Source organism: Pristis pectinata, chromosome 2, assembly GCF_009764475.1.
Source record: "Pristis pectinata isolate sPriPec2 chromosome 2, sPriPec2.1.pri, whole genome shotgun sequence".
NCBI classification, from domain to species: Eukaryota; Metazoa; Chordata; class Chondrichthyes; order Rhinopristiformes; family Pristidae; genus Pristis; species Pristis pectinata.
This window is the reverse complement of record NC_067406.1, coordinates 197,511-214,836: the sequence shown is the minus strand read 5'-3', so window position 1 is coordinate 214,836 and position 17,326 is coordinate 197,511. Positions and strand designations below refer to the sequence as shown.

Sequence of the window (17,326 nt, the reverse complement as noted above, 5' to 3'; positions counted from 1 at the left end):
CCCGTCAACATACTGCGTCAGGAATCCCTCCTGGACACATTTAACAAATTCTGTCCCATCTAAACCTTTGGCACTAAGCAGGTTCCAGTCTATATTTGGGAAGTTGAAGTCTCCCATTATAACAACCCTGTTATTTCTGCTTCTCTCCAAACACTGCCTGCCAATCTGCTCCTCTATATCTCTACTGCTACCGGGGGGCCTATAGAATACTCCTAGTAGAGTAACTGCTCCTTTCTTGTTCCTTAACTCCACCCATACGGACTCTAGAGATGATCCTTCTACAACATCCATCTTTTCCACAGCCGTAACAGTGTCCCTGACCAGTATCGCCACCCCTCCACCTCTTCTCCCCCTTCCTATCCCTCTTAAAACACCGAAAACCAGGAATATTCAATATCCACTCCTCTCCTGACGTCAGCCACGTCTCAGTAATAGCCACGGATATCATAGTCCCCCATACTTATCCAAGCCCTCAGTTCATCCCCCTTATTCCTGACACTATCTTGCATTTAAGTAAACACACTTCAGTCCCATCTACCTTACTACTTTTACAGCCTGTATTCTGCTTCTCCTTCCCAAAGCCCTCTCTACCTGTTTGATCTGACTTTCCCCATTCCCTTCTTCCTCTGACCTACTCCTCCGGTTCCCTTCCCCCTCACAAACTAGTTTAAACCCTCCTGTACCACCTTAGCAAATCTCGCCGCAAGGATATTGGCCCCCTTCTGGTTCGGGTGCAACCCGTCCTCTCTGTACAGGTCCCACCTTCCCGAGAAGAGATCCCAATGATCCAGAAATCTAAAACCCTCCCTCCTGCACCAACTTCTCAGCCACACATTTGTCTGCCACCTCCTCCTATTCCTACCTTCACTATCACGTGGCACTGGCAGCAATCCCGAGATTGCTACCCTTGAGGTCCTGTTCCTCAATTTTCTGCCTAGCTCCCTGAACTCACTCTTCAGGACCTCATCCCCCTTCCTACCTGTGTCATTGGTGCCAATATGGACCACAACTTCTGGCTGCTCTCCCTCCCACTCAAGAATTCTGTGGGACCCGATCAGTGACATCCCGGACCCTGGCACCTGGGAGGCAACATACCATCCGGGATTCATGCTCACTGCCACAGAACCTCCTGTCTGTTTCCCTGACTATCGAGTCCCCTATCACTACTGCATGTCTCTTTCCCACCCTTCCCTTCTGAGCAGCAGTACCAGCCCCAGTGCCAGAGACCTGGTAACTGCAGCTGGGCCCCTGCAGGTCTTCCCCCTCAACAGCTTCCAAGGCAGAAAACTTGTTACTGAGGGGAATAGCCTCCGGGGCTCTCTGTCCTGTCTGCCTGCCTGACTTCTTCTTCCTCTTCCCTCCCCTGACCGTCACCATTCTATCTGCCCTCCTGAACCTCAGATGTACCTACCCTAAGGGGGGTGACTGTCACCTGATGCACCGTGTCTACATAACTCTCTCCCTCCCTTATGCTGCACAGTGTTTGTAGCTGCGACTCCAGCTCATCAACTCTGAGCCGAAGTTCGTCCAGCCTCAAGCACTTAGTGCAGATGTGGCCATCTTGGACCGCAGCAAGGTCCACGAGTTCCCACATCAAACAGCTGCAGCATACCACCATGTCCTCCATCTGACTACCTTTTTTTTCCCTAGTTAGTTCCACCTACAAATCTATAATGACCAAAAGCTAAACCTTGCCTTTACCTACTTACCAGCTACTTACCCTCCTTGCCCCTTCACGCCGAAGCCCCTTGAGCCAAAGCCCAGAAACCTCTGCTGCCACTCACTCCGCTGCCCGCTCCGATGCTGCCCGCTCTATAGGCTGTTTGCTTTTAAGTTGCCCGCGCCGCGCCTGCGCAGTCCAGCCCCCACTCGACTACTTAAAAACTTATTAAAAAATCTAAACCTTACACGAAAAACCCTAACAAAAACAAACCCTAACAAAAACGAACCCTTACACCCAAAACCCTAATAAAAATGATAAACAGAGAAAACACTTAGCTGCTCCGAAGTCCTCCGAACCGAAGCCCGAGTCTAGAGAGGATCCTTCTACATTATCCACCCTTTCTGCAGCTGTAATAGTGTCCCTGACCAGTATCATCACCCCTCCTCCTCTTCTCCCCACCTCCCTATCCCTTTTAAAACACTTGAAAACCAGAAATATTCAATATCCATTCCTGCCCTGATATCAGCCCTGTCTCTGTGATAGCCACAATATTGTAGTCCCATGTACTTATCCAAGCTCTCAGTTCATCTCCCCTATTCCTGATCCTTCTTGCATTTAAGTAAATGCACTTTTGCCCATCCACCTTACTAGTTTTATAGCTTGTACCCTGCTTCTCCTTCCTCAAAGCCTCTCTACCTGTTAGATATGACATTTCCCCATCCCCTTCTTCCTCTGACATGCTCCTCCGGTTCCCATCCCCCTCGCAACTAGTTTAAACCCTCCCGAACCACAATAGTAAACCTGGCTGCAAAGATATTCGCCCCCCCCCCCCCCAAGGTTCGGGTGTAACCCGTCCTCTCTGTACAGGTCCCACCCTCTCCTGAAGAGATCCCAATGATCCAAAAATCTAAAACCCTCCCTCCTGCACCAACTTCTCAGCCACGCATTTATTTGCCATCTCCTCCTATTCCTACCTTCACTATCACGTGGCACTGGCAACAATCCTGAGATTGCTACCCTTGAGGTCCTGTTCTTCTGCCTTCTGCCTAGCTCCCTAAACTCACTTTTCAGGACCTCATCCCCCTTCCTACCTATGTCGTTGGTACCAACATGAACCACGACTTCAGGCTGTTCTCCCTCCCACTCAAGAATCCTGTGGACCCGATCAGAGACGTCCCAGACCCTGGCACCTGGGAGGCAACATACCATCTGGGGTTCATGCTGACTGCCACAGAACCTGTTTCCCTGACTATTGAGTTCCCTATCACTACTGCCTTCCTCTTCTCCTCCCCTCCCTTCTGAGCAGCAGGACCGGTCCCAGTGCTAGAGACCTGGCTACTGCTGCTAGTCCCCTGCAGGTCATCCCCCTCAACAGCTTCCAAAGCAGAAAACCTGTTATAGAGGGGAACAGCCTCCGGGGTCCTCTGTACTATCTGCCTGTTCATTTTCTTTTTCCTTTTCTCTCCCCTGACAGTCACCCTTCTATCCGCTTCCTAAACCCTAGAAGTACCTGCTCTAAGGGGGGTGACTGTCTCCTGATGCACAGTATCTACATAACTCTCTCCCTCCCTGATGCTCCACAGTGTTTGAAGCTGTGACTCCAGCTCATCAATTGTGAGCAGAAGTTTCTCCAGCCTCCAGCACTTACTGCAGAAGTGGCACCGTGCACCACAGCAGGGTCCACTAGCTCCCACATCATGCAGCTGCAGCACATCGCCATGTCCTCCATCTGAAACTATTCTTTCCCAACCTAGCTGTATTCTACTTAAAAGTTATAACAATAAAGGTAAACCTTACCTTTACCTACCAGCTACTCACCTGCCTCACCCCATTACCACCTAATCCCGTTGAGCCAAACCCCAATCACTCTGCTCCCACTCACTCAGCTGCCCGCTCCGAATGCTGCCCTCTGAATATGGCAGTCTTCATTTTAAACTGCCCGTGTGCTAACTGCTGACGTCACGCGCCTGCGCAGTCCTGCCCCACTATTCCCGATGAGAATTATCGACGAGATCCTTGAAAGTTGCCTCACAAGTAGATAGGGTAGTTAAGAAAGCATATAGGGTGTTAGCTTTCATAAGTCGTGGGATCAAGTTTAAGAGCCGTGAGGTAATGATGCAGCTCTACAGAACTCTGGTTAGACCACACTTAGAGTACTGTGTCCAGTTCTGGTCACCTCATTATAGGAAGGATGTGGAAATGTTGGAGAGGGTGCAGAGGAGATTTACCAGGATGCTGCCTGGATTGGAGAGTATGGATTATGAGAAGAGACTAAAGGAGCTAGGACTTTACTCATTGGAGAGAAGGAGGATGAGGGGAGACATGACAGAGGTACACAAGATGTTGAGGACTAGATAGAGTGGACAGCCATCGCCTCTTTCCCAGGGCACCAATGCTCAATACAAGAGGACATGGCTTTAAGGTAATGGGTGGGAAGTTCAAGGGAGATGTCAGAGGGAGGTTTTTCACCCAGAGAGTGGTTGGTGCATGGAATGCGCTGCCTGGGGTGGTGGTGGAGGCTGATACGTTGGTCAAGTTCAAGAGATTGTTAGATAAGCATATGGAGGAATTTAAGATAGAGGGATATATGGGAGGAAAGGGTTAGATAGTCTTAGGAGTGGTTTGAAGGTCGGCACAACATGGAGGGCCGAAGGGCCTGTATTGTGCTGTATTGTTCTATGATTCCATGTTATTTAGGCCCCGGTAGTCGATACACGGACACAGTGAGCCGTCCTTCTTCCCACAAAGAAGAACCCTGCGCCTACCGGGGAGGATGAGGGACAAAAATGCTTACTGAGAGAGATTCATTGATATACTCCCGCATTGCTTCCCTCTCTGGTCGGGACAAGTTATATAGTCGACTGGTAGGTAGCGGAGCTCCGGGGAGAATGTCGATTGCGCAATCGTATGGCCAGTGTGGGGGCAGGGAAAGAGCCCTTTGTTTGCTAAATACTTGCCCCAGGTTGTGATACTCCGCTGGGACCCTGGACAAGTCTGGGGTTTCGGTGGCTGACGAACTAGCAGTAACCTGTACCAGAGAAAGGGCCGACTGGAGACGTGGAATGGCAGAATGGACTCCAACTGAGTATCCTGCCCGTGGCCCAATCAAGGTGGGGATTGTGGCGGCTCAACCAGGGCTACCAAAGGACCATTGGCGTCTGTGGGGAGTTTATCAGGTGAAATTGGACTTGTTCCCGATGGTTTCCAGAGATCAGCAACGACAGCAGAGGTGTACAGTACGTGACTCGGGTCAACAGTCTGCCATCTAGTGCCCGAACTTCTACCCGAGGGGTACTCAGTGGCTCCTGAGGAATCCCGGCCCGGGAGGCTACGTCTTCAACCAACAGATTTCCCTCGGCACTGGAGTCCACCAAGGCGGAAAGGGACAGGGACTGTTGGAGGTGTCTTATGGTAGCTGGGATCAACATCCGGTTCTGGGAGACAATAGGGAGAGTTGCCTGGCTCACCAGGCCCCGCCTCTCTACTGGTGAGCCCTCTCCTCTTGGACGAAGAACAAAAGTGGCAAGAAAATGGCCAGGCTGGCCGCAATAGAGGTAACTCCCAGCTCTTTACCTCTGACATTGTTCCGAGGGAGAAACGCGGTTCCATCCCAGTTGCATTGGTTGCTCCTCTGGGGTGGTGCAATCGGCTGGGTCGGGAGCGCCTCTGGGAGCCGAAGGAGAAGAAGCAGAGGGGCTCGGGCCAGGAGAGGCTGGGAAGGTAACCCATGGGGTGAATGGGTCACCTTCCTCTCTCTGCCGTTCCCGGAGCCAGTTGTCCAGTCTGGTGACTTGGGAGATCAACGCATCCAGGCTGGTTGTCTCATCTCGTGCTGCCAACTCGTCCTTTATCCTGTTGCCGAGGCCTTGCCAAAAAACCTTCTGGAGAGTCTCATTCCACTCCAAGTCGGCCGCTAACATCCGGAACTCCACGGAGTATTCCACGATGCTGAGGGAGCCCTGGCGGAGGGGAGTAGTCGTTTGGCTGCCTCTTTACCCCTGATGGGTTGGTCGAAGTCCTTTCTCATTTCCTCATTGAAGGTGTGAAATGAGGAGCAGGTCTCTGGCTGATTGTCCCAGATGGCAGTGGCCCATTCCAGCACACTTCCTCACAACAACCCCACCATAAATGAGATCTTGGATCTCTCGGTGGTGTACGTGGAGGGTCACTGCTCAAATACTAATGAGCATTGCAGTAGGAAGGACCAGCATTTTCCCAGATCCCCAGTGTAGGGTTCTGGGTCAGGTACGTGCTGTTCCTTGGGTGATGCGCTTACAGATTCTCCAGGCTGGTCAGACAGAGTTCTCGGAGTGGAAGAGGTAAGGAGAGCAGAGACTCGGCAGACCTGTTCACTGACCTGCCCAACATTCGCTGCTAAGGTACAGCAGTCTGCCATAACCTCCCGGAGCTGCTGGTTGTGCCAGCCCAGAAGTGAGCCCTGGCTGGTGAGGGCTTTGTACAGGGGATTCATGTCCACTGGGTTCATGGTGGCCAGAGTATTCTGTCACAATGTCGAGCAAAGAGCAAGCTCACAGAGAACCCAAATGCAGCACACTGGTACGAGACTGGAGTCGGGATGCTTCCTCAGAACTAAACGCAGGTGGCAACCAGAAGGAATCTTACCTCGGGGCTCTGAGGTGGAGTCCCAACACAGAAACTGGATCTCCTAATAGGAACAGTGAAACCAGGACTGCTCTAGAGTTGCCAGCTCTAAGCAGCCAGGAGACAAAGTATACCCAAAGGTTGACCAATACTCTGGCAGCCAGTGTTAGTGAAACCAGTGGGCGGCACGATAGCGTAGCGGTTAGCGTTACGCTATTACAGCGCCAGCGATTGGGGTTAGATTCCCGTCGCTGTCTGTAAGGAGTTTGTACGTTCTCCCCGTGTCTGCGTGGGTTTCCTTCGGGTGCTCCGGTTTCCTCCCACATTACAAAGATGTACGGGTAGGTTAATTTGGGTTTAAAATGGGCAGTGCGGACTCATTGGGCCAGAACAGCCTATTACCACGCTGTAAATAAATAAAATTTAAAAATAAGTAAAATTTTATACTAGTCTCCTGCTGGGACTCAGGTGTGTGTCATTATGCGATTAGTAGTGCATGGAATCCATGTGCTGCACAACAAGGCACCATCAATGGAGCCGAATCGAGAGCCAGCACTTGGAACCATGACAGGTTAACCACCAGGCTGGATTGACGGTAAAGAAAGCGAATGCTATGTTGGCATTCATTTCGAGAGGTATAGTGTATAAAAGTAGGGAAGTGTTGATGAGCCTCTGTGGAACACTGGTGAGGCCTCATTTGGAATACTGTGTGCAGTTTTGGGCCCCATATCTTAGGAAAGATGTACTGATGTTGGAGGGGGTTCAGAGGAGATTTACAAGGATGATTCTCGGAATGAAAGGGCTTATATACAATGAGCGTTTGTCGGCTCTTGGACTGTACTCACTGGAGTACAGAAGAATGAGAGGGGACCTCATAGAAACACTGTAGCTCATGGAGCAGACTGGATGGGCTGAATGGGCTACTTCTGCTCCTTTGTCTTGTGATCTTGTGACCACACTTAGAGTACTGTGTCCAGTTCTGGTCGCCTCATTATCGGAAGGATGTGGAAGCATTGGAAAGGGTGCAGAGGAGATTTACCAGGGTGCTGCCTGGATTAGAGAGTATGGATTATGAGGAGAGACTAAAGGAGCTAGGGCTTTACTCTTTGGAGAGAAGGAGGATGAGACGAGACATGATAGATGTGTACAAAATATTAAGAGGAATAGAATAGGAGTAGACAGCCAGTGCCTCTTTCCCAGGGCACCAATGCTAATATAAGAGGGCATGGCTTTAAAGTAATGGGTGGGAAGTTCAAGGGAGATATCAGAGGAAGGTTTTTTACCCAAAGAGTGGTTGGGGCATGGAATCTGCTACCTGGAGTGGTGGTGGAGACAGGTACATTGGACAAATTCAAGAGATTGCTAGATAAGCATATGGAGGAATTTAAAACAGAGGGATATGTGGGAGGAAGGGGTTAGGTAGTATTATACGGGGTTTAAAGGTTGGCACAACATTGTGGACCAAAGGGCCTGTATTGTGTTGTACTGTTCTATGATTTGGAATTCATATTCTATGAATATGGAAATTGGCAGATTAAATTGGGAACAGATGTTCTCAGGGAAAAGTACGGAAGATATGTGGCAAATATCCAGGGGATATTTGTGTGGAGTCTGCATAGGCATGTTCCAATGAGACAGGGGAGTCACGAGAGAATACAGGAACCGTGGTGTACAAAGGCTATAATAAATCTAGTCAAAAGGAAAAGAAAAGCTTACAAAAGGTACAGAGAGGTAGGTAATGTTAGAGATCTGGAAGAGTATAAGGCTAATAGGAAGGAGCTTAAGAAGGAGATTAGCAGAGCCAGAAGGGTTGCATGTGTGGATTAGGAATTGGCTTGCATGTGGAAAGCAGAGGGTTGTGGTGGAAGGAGTGCCCTCGGATTGGAGGGCAGTGACTAGTGGTGTCCCACAGGGATCGGTTCTGGGACCTCTACTTTTTGTGATATTTATAGATGACTTAGATGAGGGGGTGGAGGGCTGGGTTAGTAAGTTTGCGGACGACACTAAGATCAGCGGTGTTGTGGATAGTGTGGAGGGCTGTCGGGGCTTACAGAGGGATATTGATAGGATGCAGAGCTGGACTGACAAGTGGCAGATGGAGTTCAATCCGGAGAAGTGTGAGGTGGTACACTTTGGAAGGACAACCTCCAGGGCAGAGTACTGGGTAAACGGCAAGGTACTTGGCAGTGTGGAGGAGCAGAGGGATCTGGGGGTTCATATTCACAGTTCATTGAAAGTTGCCTCACAGGTGGAAAGAGCAGTTAAGAAGGCCAATGGGATGTTGGCTTTCATAAATCGCGGGATTGAGTTTAAGAGCCGCGAGGTGATGATGCAGCTTTACAAAGCTCTAGTTAGACCACACTTAGAGTACTGTGTTCAGTTCTGGTTGCCTCATTATAGGAAGGATGTGGAGGCATTGGAGAGGGTGCAGAGGAGATCTACCAGGATGCTGCCTGGACTGGAGAGTATTGAATATGAGGAGAGGCTTAAGGTGCTAGGGCTTTATTCACTGGAAAGGAGGAGGATGAGAGGAGACATGACAGAGGTATATAAAATATTGAGAGGAATAGATAGAGTAGACAGTCAGCGCCTCTTTCCCAGGGCACCAATGCTCAAGACGAGAGGGCATGGCTTTAAGGTTATGAGTGGGAGGTTCAGGGGAGATGTCAGGGGGAGGTTTTTCACCCAGAGAGTGGTTGGTGCATGGAATGCACTGCCTGGGGTGGTGGTGGAGGCAGATACATTGGACAAGTTGAAGAGCTTGTTGGATAGGCATACGGAGGAATGTGAGATAGAGGGATATGCGGGAGGAGGGGGTTAGGTAGTGTGAGGGTGGTTTGATGGACGGCACAACATGGTGGGCCGAAGGGCCTATTTTTGTGCTGTATGGTTCTATGGAGCATGGGAAGGCCTTGGCAGGCAGGATTACGGAAAACCCCAAGGCATTCTACAAGTATGTGAAGAGCAAGAGGATAAGATGCGAAAGAATAGGGCCTATCAAGTGCAGCAGTGGGAAAGTGTGTATGGATCTGGAAGAAATAGCGGAGGTACTTACTGAATACTTTACGTCAGTATTCACTACAGAAAAAGATCTGGGGGATTGTGGTGGGGACAATAATAAACCAATAGTTGCAGCGGGCTGAAAAACTTGAGCAGGTAGATATTAAGAAAGAGGAGGTGCTGAAACTTTTGGAAAGCATCAAGTTGGATAAGTCGCCGGGACTGGATGAGATGTACCCCAGGCTGCTGCGGGAGGTGAGGGAAGAGATTGCAGAGCCTCTGACGATGATCTTTGCATCGTCGATGGAGACAGGAGAGGTTCCGGAAGATTGGAGGGTTGCGGATGTTGTTCCCTTATTCAAGAAAGGGATTAGGGATAGCCCAGGGAGTTATAGACCAGTAAGTCTTACCTCAGTGGTTGGTAAAGTGATGGAGAAAATCCTGAGAGGCAGGATTTATGAACATTTGGAGAGGTATAATATGATTAAGAATAGTCAGCATGGCTTTGTCAAGGGCAGGTCCTGCCTTACGAGCCTGATTGAATTTTTTGAGGATGTGACTAAACACATCGATGAAGGGGAAGCAGTAGATGTAGTGTATATGGATTTCAGCAAGGCGTTTGATAAGGTACCCCATGCAAGGCTTATTGAGAAAGTAAGGAGGCATGGGATCCAAGGGGACAATGCAGTGTGGATCCAGAGCTGGCTGGCCCACAGAAGGCAAAGAGTGGTTGTTGAAGGGTCGTATTCTGCGTGGAAGTCGGTGACCAGTGGTGTACCTCAGGGATCTGTACTGGGACCCTTGCTCTTTGTGATTTTTATAAACGACCTGGATGAGGAAGTGGAGGGGTGGGTTTGCAAGTTTGCGGATGACACAAAGGTTGGGGGTGTTGTGGATAGGTTGGAGGGCTGTCAGAGGTTACAGAGGGACATAGATAGGATGCAAAGCTGAGCTGAGAAATGGCAAATGCAGTTCACCCCAGATAAGTGTGAAGTGGTTTATTTTGGTAGGTCAAATATGATGGCAGAATATGGTATTAATGGTAGGACTCTTGGCAGTGTGGAGGATCAGAGGGATCTTGGGGTCCGAGTCCATAGGACGCTCAAAGTAGCTGCACAGGTTGACTCTGTGGTTAAGAAGCATATGGTGTATTGTCCTTCATCAATCGGGAAATTGAATTTAGGAGCCCAGAGGTATTGTTGTAGCTATTATAGGTCCCTGGTCAGACCCCACTTGGAGTACTGTGCTCAGTTGTGGTTGCCTCAGTACAGGAAGGATGTGGAAGCCATGGAAAGGGTGCTTTACAAGGATGCTGCCTAGAATGCGGAGCATGCCTTATGAAAGCAGGTTGAGGGAACTCGGCCTTTTCTCCTTGGAGCGACCGAGGATGAAGGGGGACCTGATCGAGGTATATAAGATGATGAGAGGTATTGATCGGGTAGATAGTCAGGGGGTTTTCCCCAGGGCTGAAATGGTGGCCACAAGAGGACATTGGTTTAAGGTGCTGGGGAGTAGGTATAGAGGAGATGTCAGGGGTAAGTTTTTTTACTCAGAGAGTGGTGAGTGTGTGGAATGGGCTGCCTACAATGGTGGTGGAGGCGGATACGATAAGGTCTTTCAAGAGACTGTTAGATAGGTACATGGAGCTGAGAAAAATAGAGGGCTATGGGTAAGCCTAGTAATTTCTAGGGTAGGGACATGTTTGGCACAGCTTTGTGGGCTGAAGGGCCTGAATTGTGCTGTAGGTTTTCTATGTTTCTATGATTCTATGATTCAATTGAAAACGATGCTGGAGAAATTATAATGTGTAACAAAAAGATGGCAGAGGAACTAAATGAGTATTTTGCATCAGTCTTCACTGTGGAAGACATCAGCAGTACTCCTGATAATCAGGGGTCTCAGGGAATAGAATTGAGTACAATCAAGATTAATAGAGAGGAGGTGCTCGGAAAGCTGAATGGACTAAGGACAGATAAGTCTCCCAGACCGGATGAAGCGCACCTTTGGGTTCTGAAGGAGGTGGCTTTAGAGATTGTGGAGGCATTTGAGATGATTTTCCAGGAATCAATAGACTCTGTCATGGTTCCGGAGGACTGGAAGGTCGCAAATGTGTTCCACTGTTTAAGAAAGGTGGGAGGCAGCAAAAGGGAAATTACAGGCCTATTAGTCTGACATCGGTGGTTGAAAAGTTATTGGAGTCGATACTCAAGGATGAGGTTATGGAATACCTAGAGGTGCATGAGAAGATAGGTCCAAGCCAGCATGGTTTCATTAAGGGAAGATCCTGCCTGACCAACCTATTGGAATTTTTTGAGGTAATCTCAAGTGGGATGGACAAGGGAGAGGCTGTGGATGTTGTGTATTTGGATTTTCAAAAGGCCTTCAATAAGGTGCCGCACAAGAGGCTGCTTAATAAGATGAGTGGCCATGGAATTACAGGAAAGATATTAGAATGGGTTGAGCATTGGCTGATAGGCAAGAAAAGGGTGGGAATAAAGGGATCCTGTTCTGGTTGGCTGCCAGTTACTAGTGGTGTTCTGCAGGGGTCGGTGTTGGGGCTGCTTCTTTTTACACTGTATATCGATGATTTAGATTATGAAATAAATGGTTTTGTGGCTAAGTTTGCAGATGACACCAAGATAGGTGGAGGAGTGGGAAGTGTTGAAGAAACAGAAAGGTTGCAGAGAGACTTGGGCAGTTCAGGAGAGTGGGCAAAGAAATGGCAGATGAGATACAATGTTGAGTAATGTGCGGTTGTACACTTTGGAAAAAGAAATAAATGGGCAGATTATTATCTAGATGGGGAGAAAATTCAAAATTCGGAAGTGCAAAGGGACTTGGGGGTCCTCATGTAGGACACCCTAAAGGTTAACCTCCAGGTTGGTTCGGCGGTAAAGAAAGCGAATGCTATGTTGGCATTCATTTCAAGAGGAATATCGTATAAAAGTAAGGATGTGTTGATGAGGCTCTATGAGGCACTGGTGAGACCTCATTTGGAATACTTTCTGCAGTTTTGGTCCGCTTATCTTAGAAAGGATGTGCTGATGTTGGAGAAGATTCAGAGAAGATTGACGAAGATGATTTCCGGAATGAAAGGACTTACATACAAGCATTTGCCGGCTCTTGGACTGTATTCATTGGAGTACGGAAGAATGAGAGGGGACCTCATAGAAACGTTTCGAACGTTGAAAGGACTGGACAGAGTAGATGTGGCTAAGTTGTTCCATGGTGGGTGAGTCCAGGACAAGAGGGTACAATCTTAGAATGAGGGTACCCATTTAGAACAGAGATGCGGAGAAATTTCTTTAGCCAGAGGGTCGTGGATTTATGGAATTTGTTGCCACGTACAGCTGTGGAGGCCCGATCATTGGGGGTGTATAAGGAAGAGATTGATAGATATCTAATTAGGGTATCAAGGGATATGGGGAAAAGGCTGGGAATTGGGGCTAGATGGGAGAATAGTTTAGCTCATGGTGGAGTGGTGGAGCAGACTCGATGGGCTGAATGGCCTACTTCTGCTCCTTTGTCTTGTGATCTTGTGAACATTGTGGGCCAAAAGGCCTGTACTGTGCTGTAATGTTCTATTGTTAATGGGATACAGAGTTGGGCAGAGAAGTGGCAGATGGGCTTCAATCCAGACAAGTGTGAAATGATACACTTTGAAAGATTGAACTTGAAGGCAGAATGCAAGGTTAATGGCAGGATTCTGAGCAGTGTGGAGGAGCAGAGGAATCTTGGGGTCCAAGTCCATAGATCCCTCAAATTTGTCACATAAGTTGATAAGGGTTGTTAAGAAGGCGTATGGTGTGCTGTCCTTCATTAGTCGGTGGATTGAGTTCAAGAGCTCTGAGGTAATGTTGCAGCTCTGTAAAACTCTGGTTGAACCACACTTAGACTACTGTGTTCAGTTCTGGTCACCTCATTATAGGAAGGATGTGGAAGCTTTAGAGAGGGTGCAGAGGAGATTTACCAGGATGCTGCCTGGATTAGAGAACATCTTATGAGGAAAGGTTGAGTGAGGCTAGGGCTTTTCTCTTTGGAGCAACGCAGGATGAGAGGCGACTTGATAGAGGTGTATAAGATTATGAGAGACATAGATAGAGTGGACAGCCAGCACCTTTCTCCAGGGCAGTGATGGCCAATACCAGAGGACATCCATTGAAGGTGAACAAAGGAAAGTTTAAGGCAGATGTCAGAAGTTGGTTTTTCACACAGAGAGTGGTGGGTGCTTGGAACACACTGATGGGGGTGTTGGTAGAAGCTGATACAATAGGACATTTAAAAGACTCTTAGATAGGCACATGGATATAAGAAAAATGGAGGGTTATGGACTGTGTAGGAGGGAAGATTTAGATCAATCATGAAATAGGCTGATATAGGTTGGCACAACATCATGAGCCGAAGGGCCTGTACTGTGCTGTACTGTTCTATGTTCTATGGAACCAGACAACCTGAGTTTAACATAAACAGAAAACTGCTGGAAAATGCACAGCAGATCAGGCAGCATCTGTGGAGAGGGAAGTAGACATAATGTTTCAAATCAAAGTATCTTCATCGGAATTGGAAAAGTGAGAATAAAAGTGTGAGAATAGCGGAGAGGGAGAGGGATGGAGAGAAGAAATGGAATTCTGTGATAGGGTGGAGATCAAGGTTATCCAGGAGTCACAATGCTTTTGGGGCTGTCTGGTTATTGGATGATTGAGGGTAGAGAGAGGAACATTGCAGCCACCCCCACTCACAGCACAAAAAAACCTGAAGGATGTGGCAATGAGAGGTGTAGTACAGAGCAGTTGCTGGAAATTTGAAACAAAAGAGACTGCTCTGCCCATCTTCCTGACTCATCAATATCTTTGTACAGCAGTCACTGAAAACCAATGTGCAAGTGCAGTGTGTAGATGGTATATTGGCCCTTACTGCAAGAGATTTTGAGCACAGGTGTTTGAGCTGTAAGTGCCGTGGTTGAGTATAAGTGCTGAGGCTTTGGTGAGAGGAGGCTGAGCAGCAGAATCATGTAAATGAGCGTAAGATTTTCTTAAGAATTACTCTCCCTATTAGAGTAGCTGGGATGGCAGTTCTGACAACAGCATGCTTCTGCAAATTGTGGGAGATCAGGGACATTGCCCAGTGTCCCTGAATGACACCTATAGGAAGTGCACCTAGCTGCAGCTTCTGACTGACCATATTATGGAACTTGAGCTGGATTCGGACATACTTTGGATGATCCGGGATGCTGAGAGCATCAGACAAGAGTTTTAGCGAAGTGGTCACACCTAAGGTGCCGGCAGCACTAGGAAAGGAAGTGCAGCAGGCAGACAGTGCAGGATTCCCCTGTGGTCATTCCTGTCACCAACGCATACCCCTTTGAGTAGGCCATCTGGCCTGTCAAGCCTGCTCTGCCATTCAATAAGATCATGGCTGATCTGGCAGTGGACTCTGCTCCATCTACCTGCCTTTTCCCCATAACCCTTAATTCCCCTACTATGCAAAATATGCAAAAAATCTAACTGTGTCTTAAATATATTTAATGAGGTAGCCTCTACTGCTTCCCTGGGCAGAGAATTCCACATCTCTCCTCTCCTTCTACTCTCCTCATCTCCATCCTAAATCTACTCTCCCAAATCTTGAGGCTATGTCCCCGAGTTCTAGTCTCATTTACCAGTGGAAATAATTTTCCTGCCTTTATCTTATCTATTGCTTTCATAATTTTATATGTTTCTATAAGATCCCCTCTCATTCTGCTGAATTCCGGCGAGTATAGTCCTAGGCGACTCAATCTCTCCTCTTAGGCTAACCCCCTCATCTCCGGAATCAACCTGGTGAACCTCCTCCGCACCACCTCCAAAGACGGTATATCATTCCTCAAGTAAGGAGACCAGAATGCACACAGTACTCCAGGTGTGGCCTCACCAGTACCCTCTACAGTTGCAACATAACAACATTAGCCAGATCCATCTCATACCCTTTCTTTGCCTTCCTGATTTCCCTCTTAAGGTACCAGCTGTTTACCCTTTCTAGGCCTCTCATAACCTTATAAACTTCTGTCAGGTCTCCCCTCAGCCTCCGCCACTCCTAAAAAACTCTAGTTTGTCCACCCTCTCCTTATAGCACATGCCCTCTAGTATTATACATTTCAACTGTGGGGAAAAAAGATACCACCTGTCTACTGTATCCATGCCTCAGGTAATCTTATAAACTTCTCTCAGGTGTACCCTTAGCCTCCGCCACCCCAGAGAAAACAACACAAGTTTGTCCAACCTCTCTTTATAGCACATGCCCTTTAATCCAGGCAGCATCCCGGTAAACCTCCACCCTCTCCAAAACCTCCATATCCTTCCTATGGTGAGGCGACCAGAATTGAGTGCAATACTCCAGATGCAGCCCAACAGAGTTTTAGAAAGTTGCAACACATCTGACTCATGAACTCAATGCCTCAACCAATAAAGACAAGCATGTCATATGCCTTCTTTACCACCCTATCAATCTGTGCAGCCACTTTGAGGGAGCTATGAACTTGGACCCCAAGATCCTTTTGGACATCACAATTAAGGGTCCTGCCATGAACTGCATTCTGTCCCTTTACATTTGATCTCCCAAAATTTCACCCCCTGAGCCTTTTACACTAAGGCAATCCCACTTAATATTTGGGAAATTGAAATTCCCTTGTAGTCTAACCCTAATTTTATCATATCTCTCTGCTATTTGTTCCCTTTTCTCCTGTTGACTGTAATACAACACTAACAATTTAATGATTCCCCTTTTTGTTCCTAATCTCTACCTATACTGTCTCATTTGAGGGGCCTTTGAGGATATGCTTCCTCAATGCTAATGTAATTCCTTGTGTAATGCCACGTCCTCTTTTACAGCTAGCTGGCTTGAGAATTTTATGTCATGGGATACTGATTTTCCTACTCTCCTTGAGCTCTTTCTCTCTCCCTGTCACTAATCTTACGCTGTTCTTATTAGTCTTTACGTGTTTACTTTTAAATATTAAAATATTGAAAATATAATATTAAAATATTGAAATTCTTTTCATCCAAGGAGATTTATTAACTTCATTTGTTTCCATTTATGCTTTTGCTTCTAGACCAAAGCCACTAGCCCATGTGTCACGATGCTATGACAGTGACAGTTTTATGCAATCTGTAGACATGCAGCACATTGAACAGGGTCCGGAGCGGAACTATCATCACAAACAAATCCGTAATTCAGACAGTAAGTACATGAGAGATCCCATGTCACGAAATTCAGCACTGCGGAGACAAGCTGTTGAAAATTGGCACAGGAGGCCATATCGTAACAGCACGGAGGGAGAAGAAGGTGATGTGTCTGATGCAGGATCTAGGACAACGGAATCAGAGGTGGAAGTTTGGGAGCAAGAAAGTAAAGGTTCAACTGAGCCACAAAAATTTGGATCCAATCGTGCCAGGGCTTATCGACTCAGTACCAGTAAGTGTTGCATCATATCCTTATATTTATTCATTCTTGGCATGTGGGCAGAACTGGCAGGGCTGTTATTTGTTGCCTATTGTTAATTGTCTTTGAAAAGACAATCATACACTATCTTAGAACATAGAACAGTACAGCACAGAAATAGGCCCTTCAGCCCAGGATCTTGTTCCTCACCACTTCTGGAGATCTCAGCCTCCACAGCCTCCAACCTGATTGTTTCCCAACCCCACATTGGCCGTTTCGATCTCCTACCAAAGACTCACTAACCAGATTGCCCTGGTAGGTTTAGCTAGAACCTAGAACAGTACAACACAAACAAGCCCTTTGGCCCATCTACTCCATATCGACTAGATCTTCCACCTAGTCCATCTACCTGCACCCGCACCATATCCCTCCAACCTCCTCCCATCCATGTACCTATCAAAACTTCTCTTAAATGTTACAGTTGAGCCTACATCCACCACTTCTGCTGTTTTCAAGATCTGTTTGTTGGAGGAAACCTTTCTTCGTTTGAACAATTGTCTACCAAGTATAATTTACCAAAAATTCATTTTTTTAGATATTTACAAATTAGAGATTTTCTTCGATGTCAATTACATTCTTTTCCTTTGA

The 17,326-nt window shown here is 47.5% G+C and overlaps 1 protein-coding gene across 3 annotated transcripts in view; it reads left to right on the top strand.

Annotated features, from left to right (window-relative positions):
• The window catches only part of fbxo41 (F-box protein 41), a 254,843-nt gene that overhangs the window by 107,982 nt on the left and 129,535 nt on the right, over positions 1-17,326 (top strand). For all 3 annotated transcript variants that reach the window (XM_052044671.1, XM_052044682.1, XM_052044691.1), the window contains exon 5: positions 16,350-16,711. In XM_052044671.1, coding sequence (XP_051900631.1) covers positions 16,350-16,711 — 362 coding nt within the window. The remainder of the gene's footprint in view (positions 1-16,349; positions 16,712-17,326) is intronic.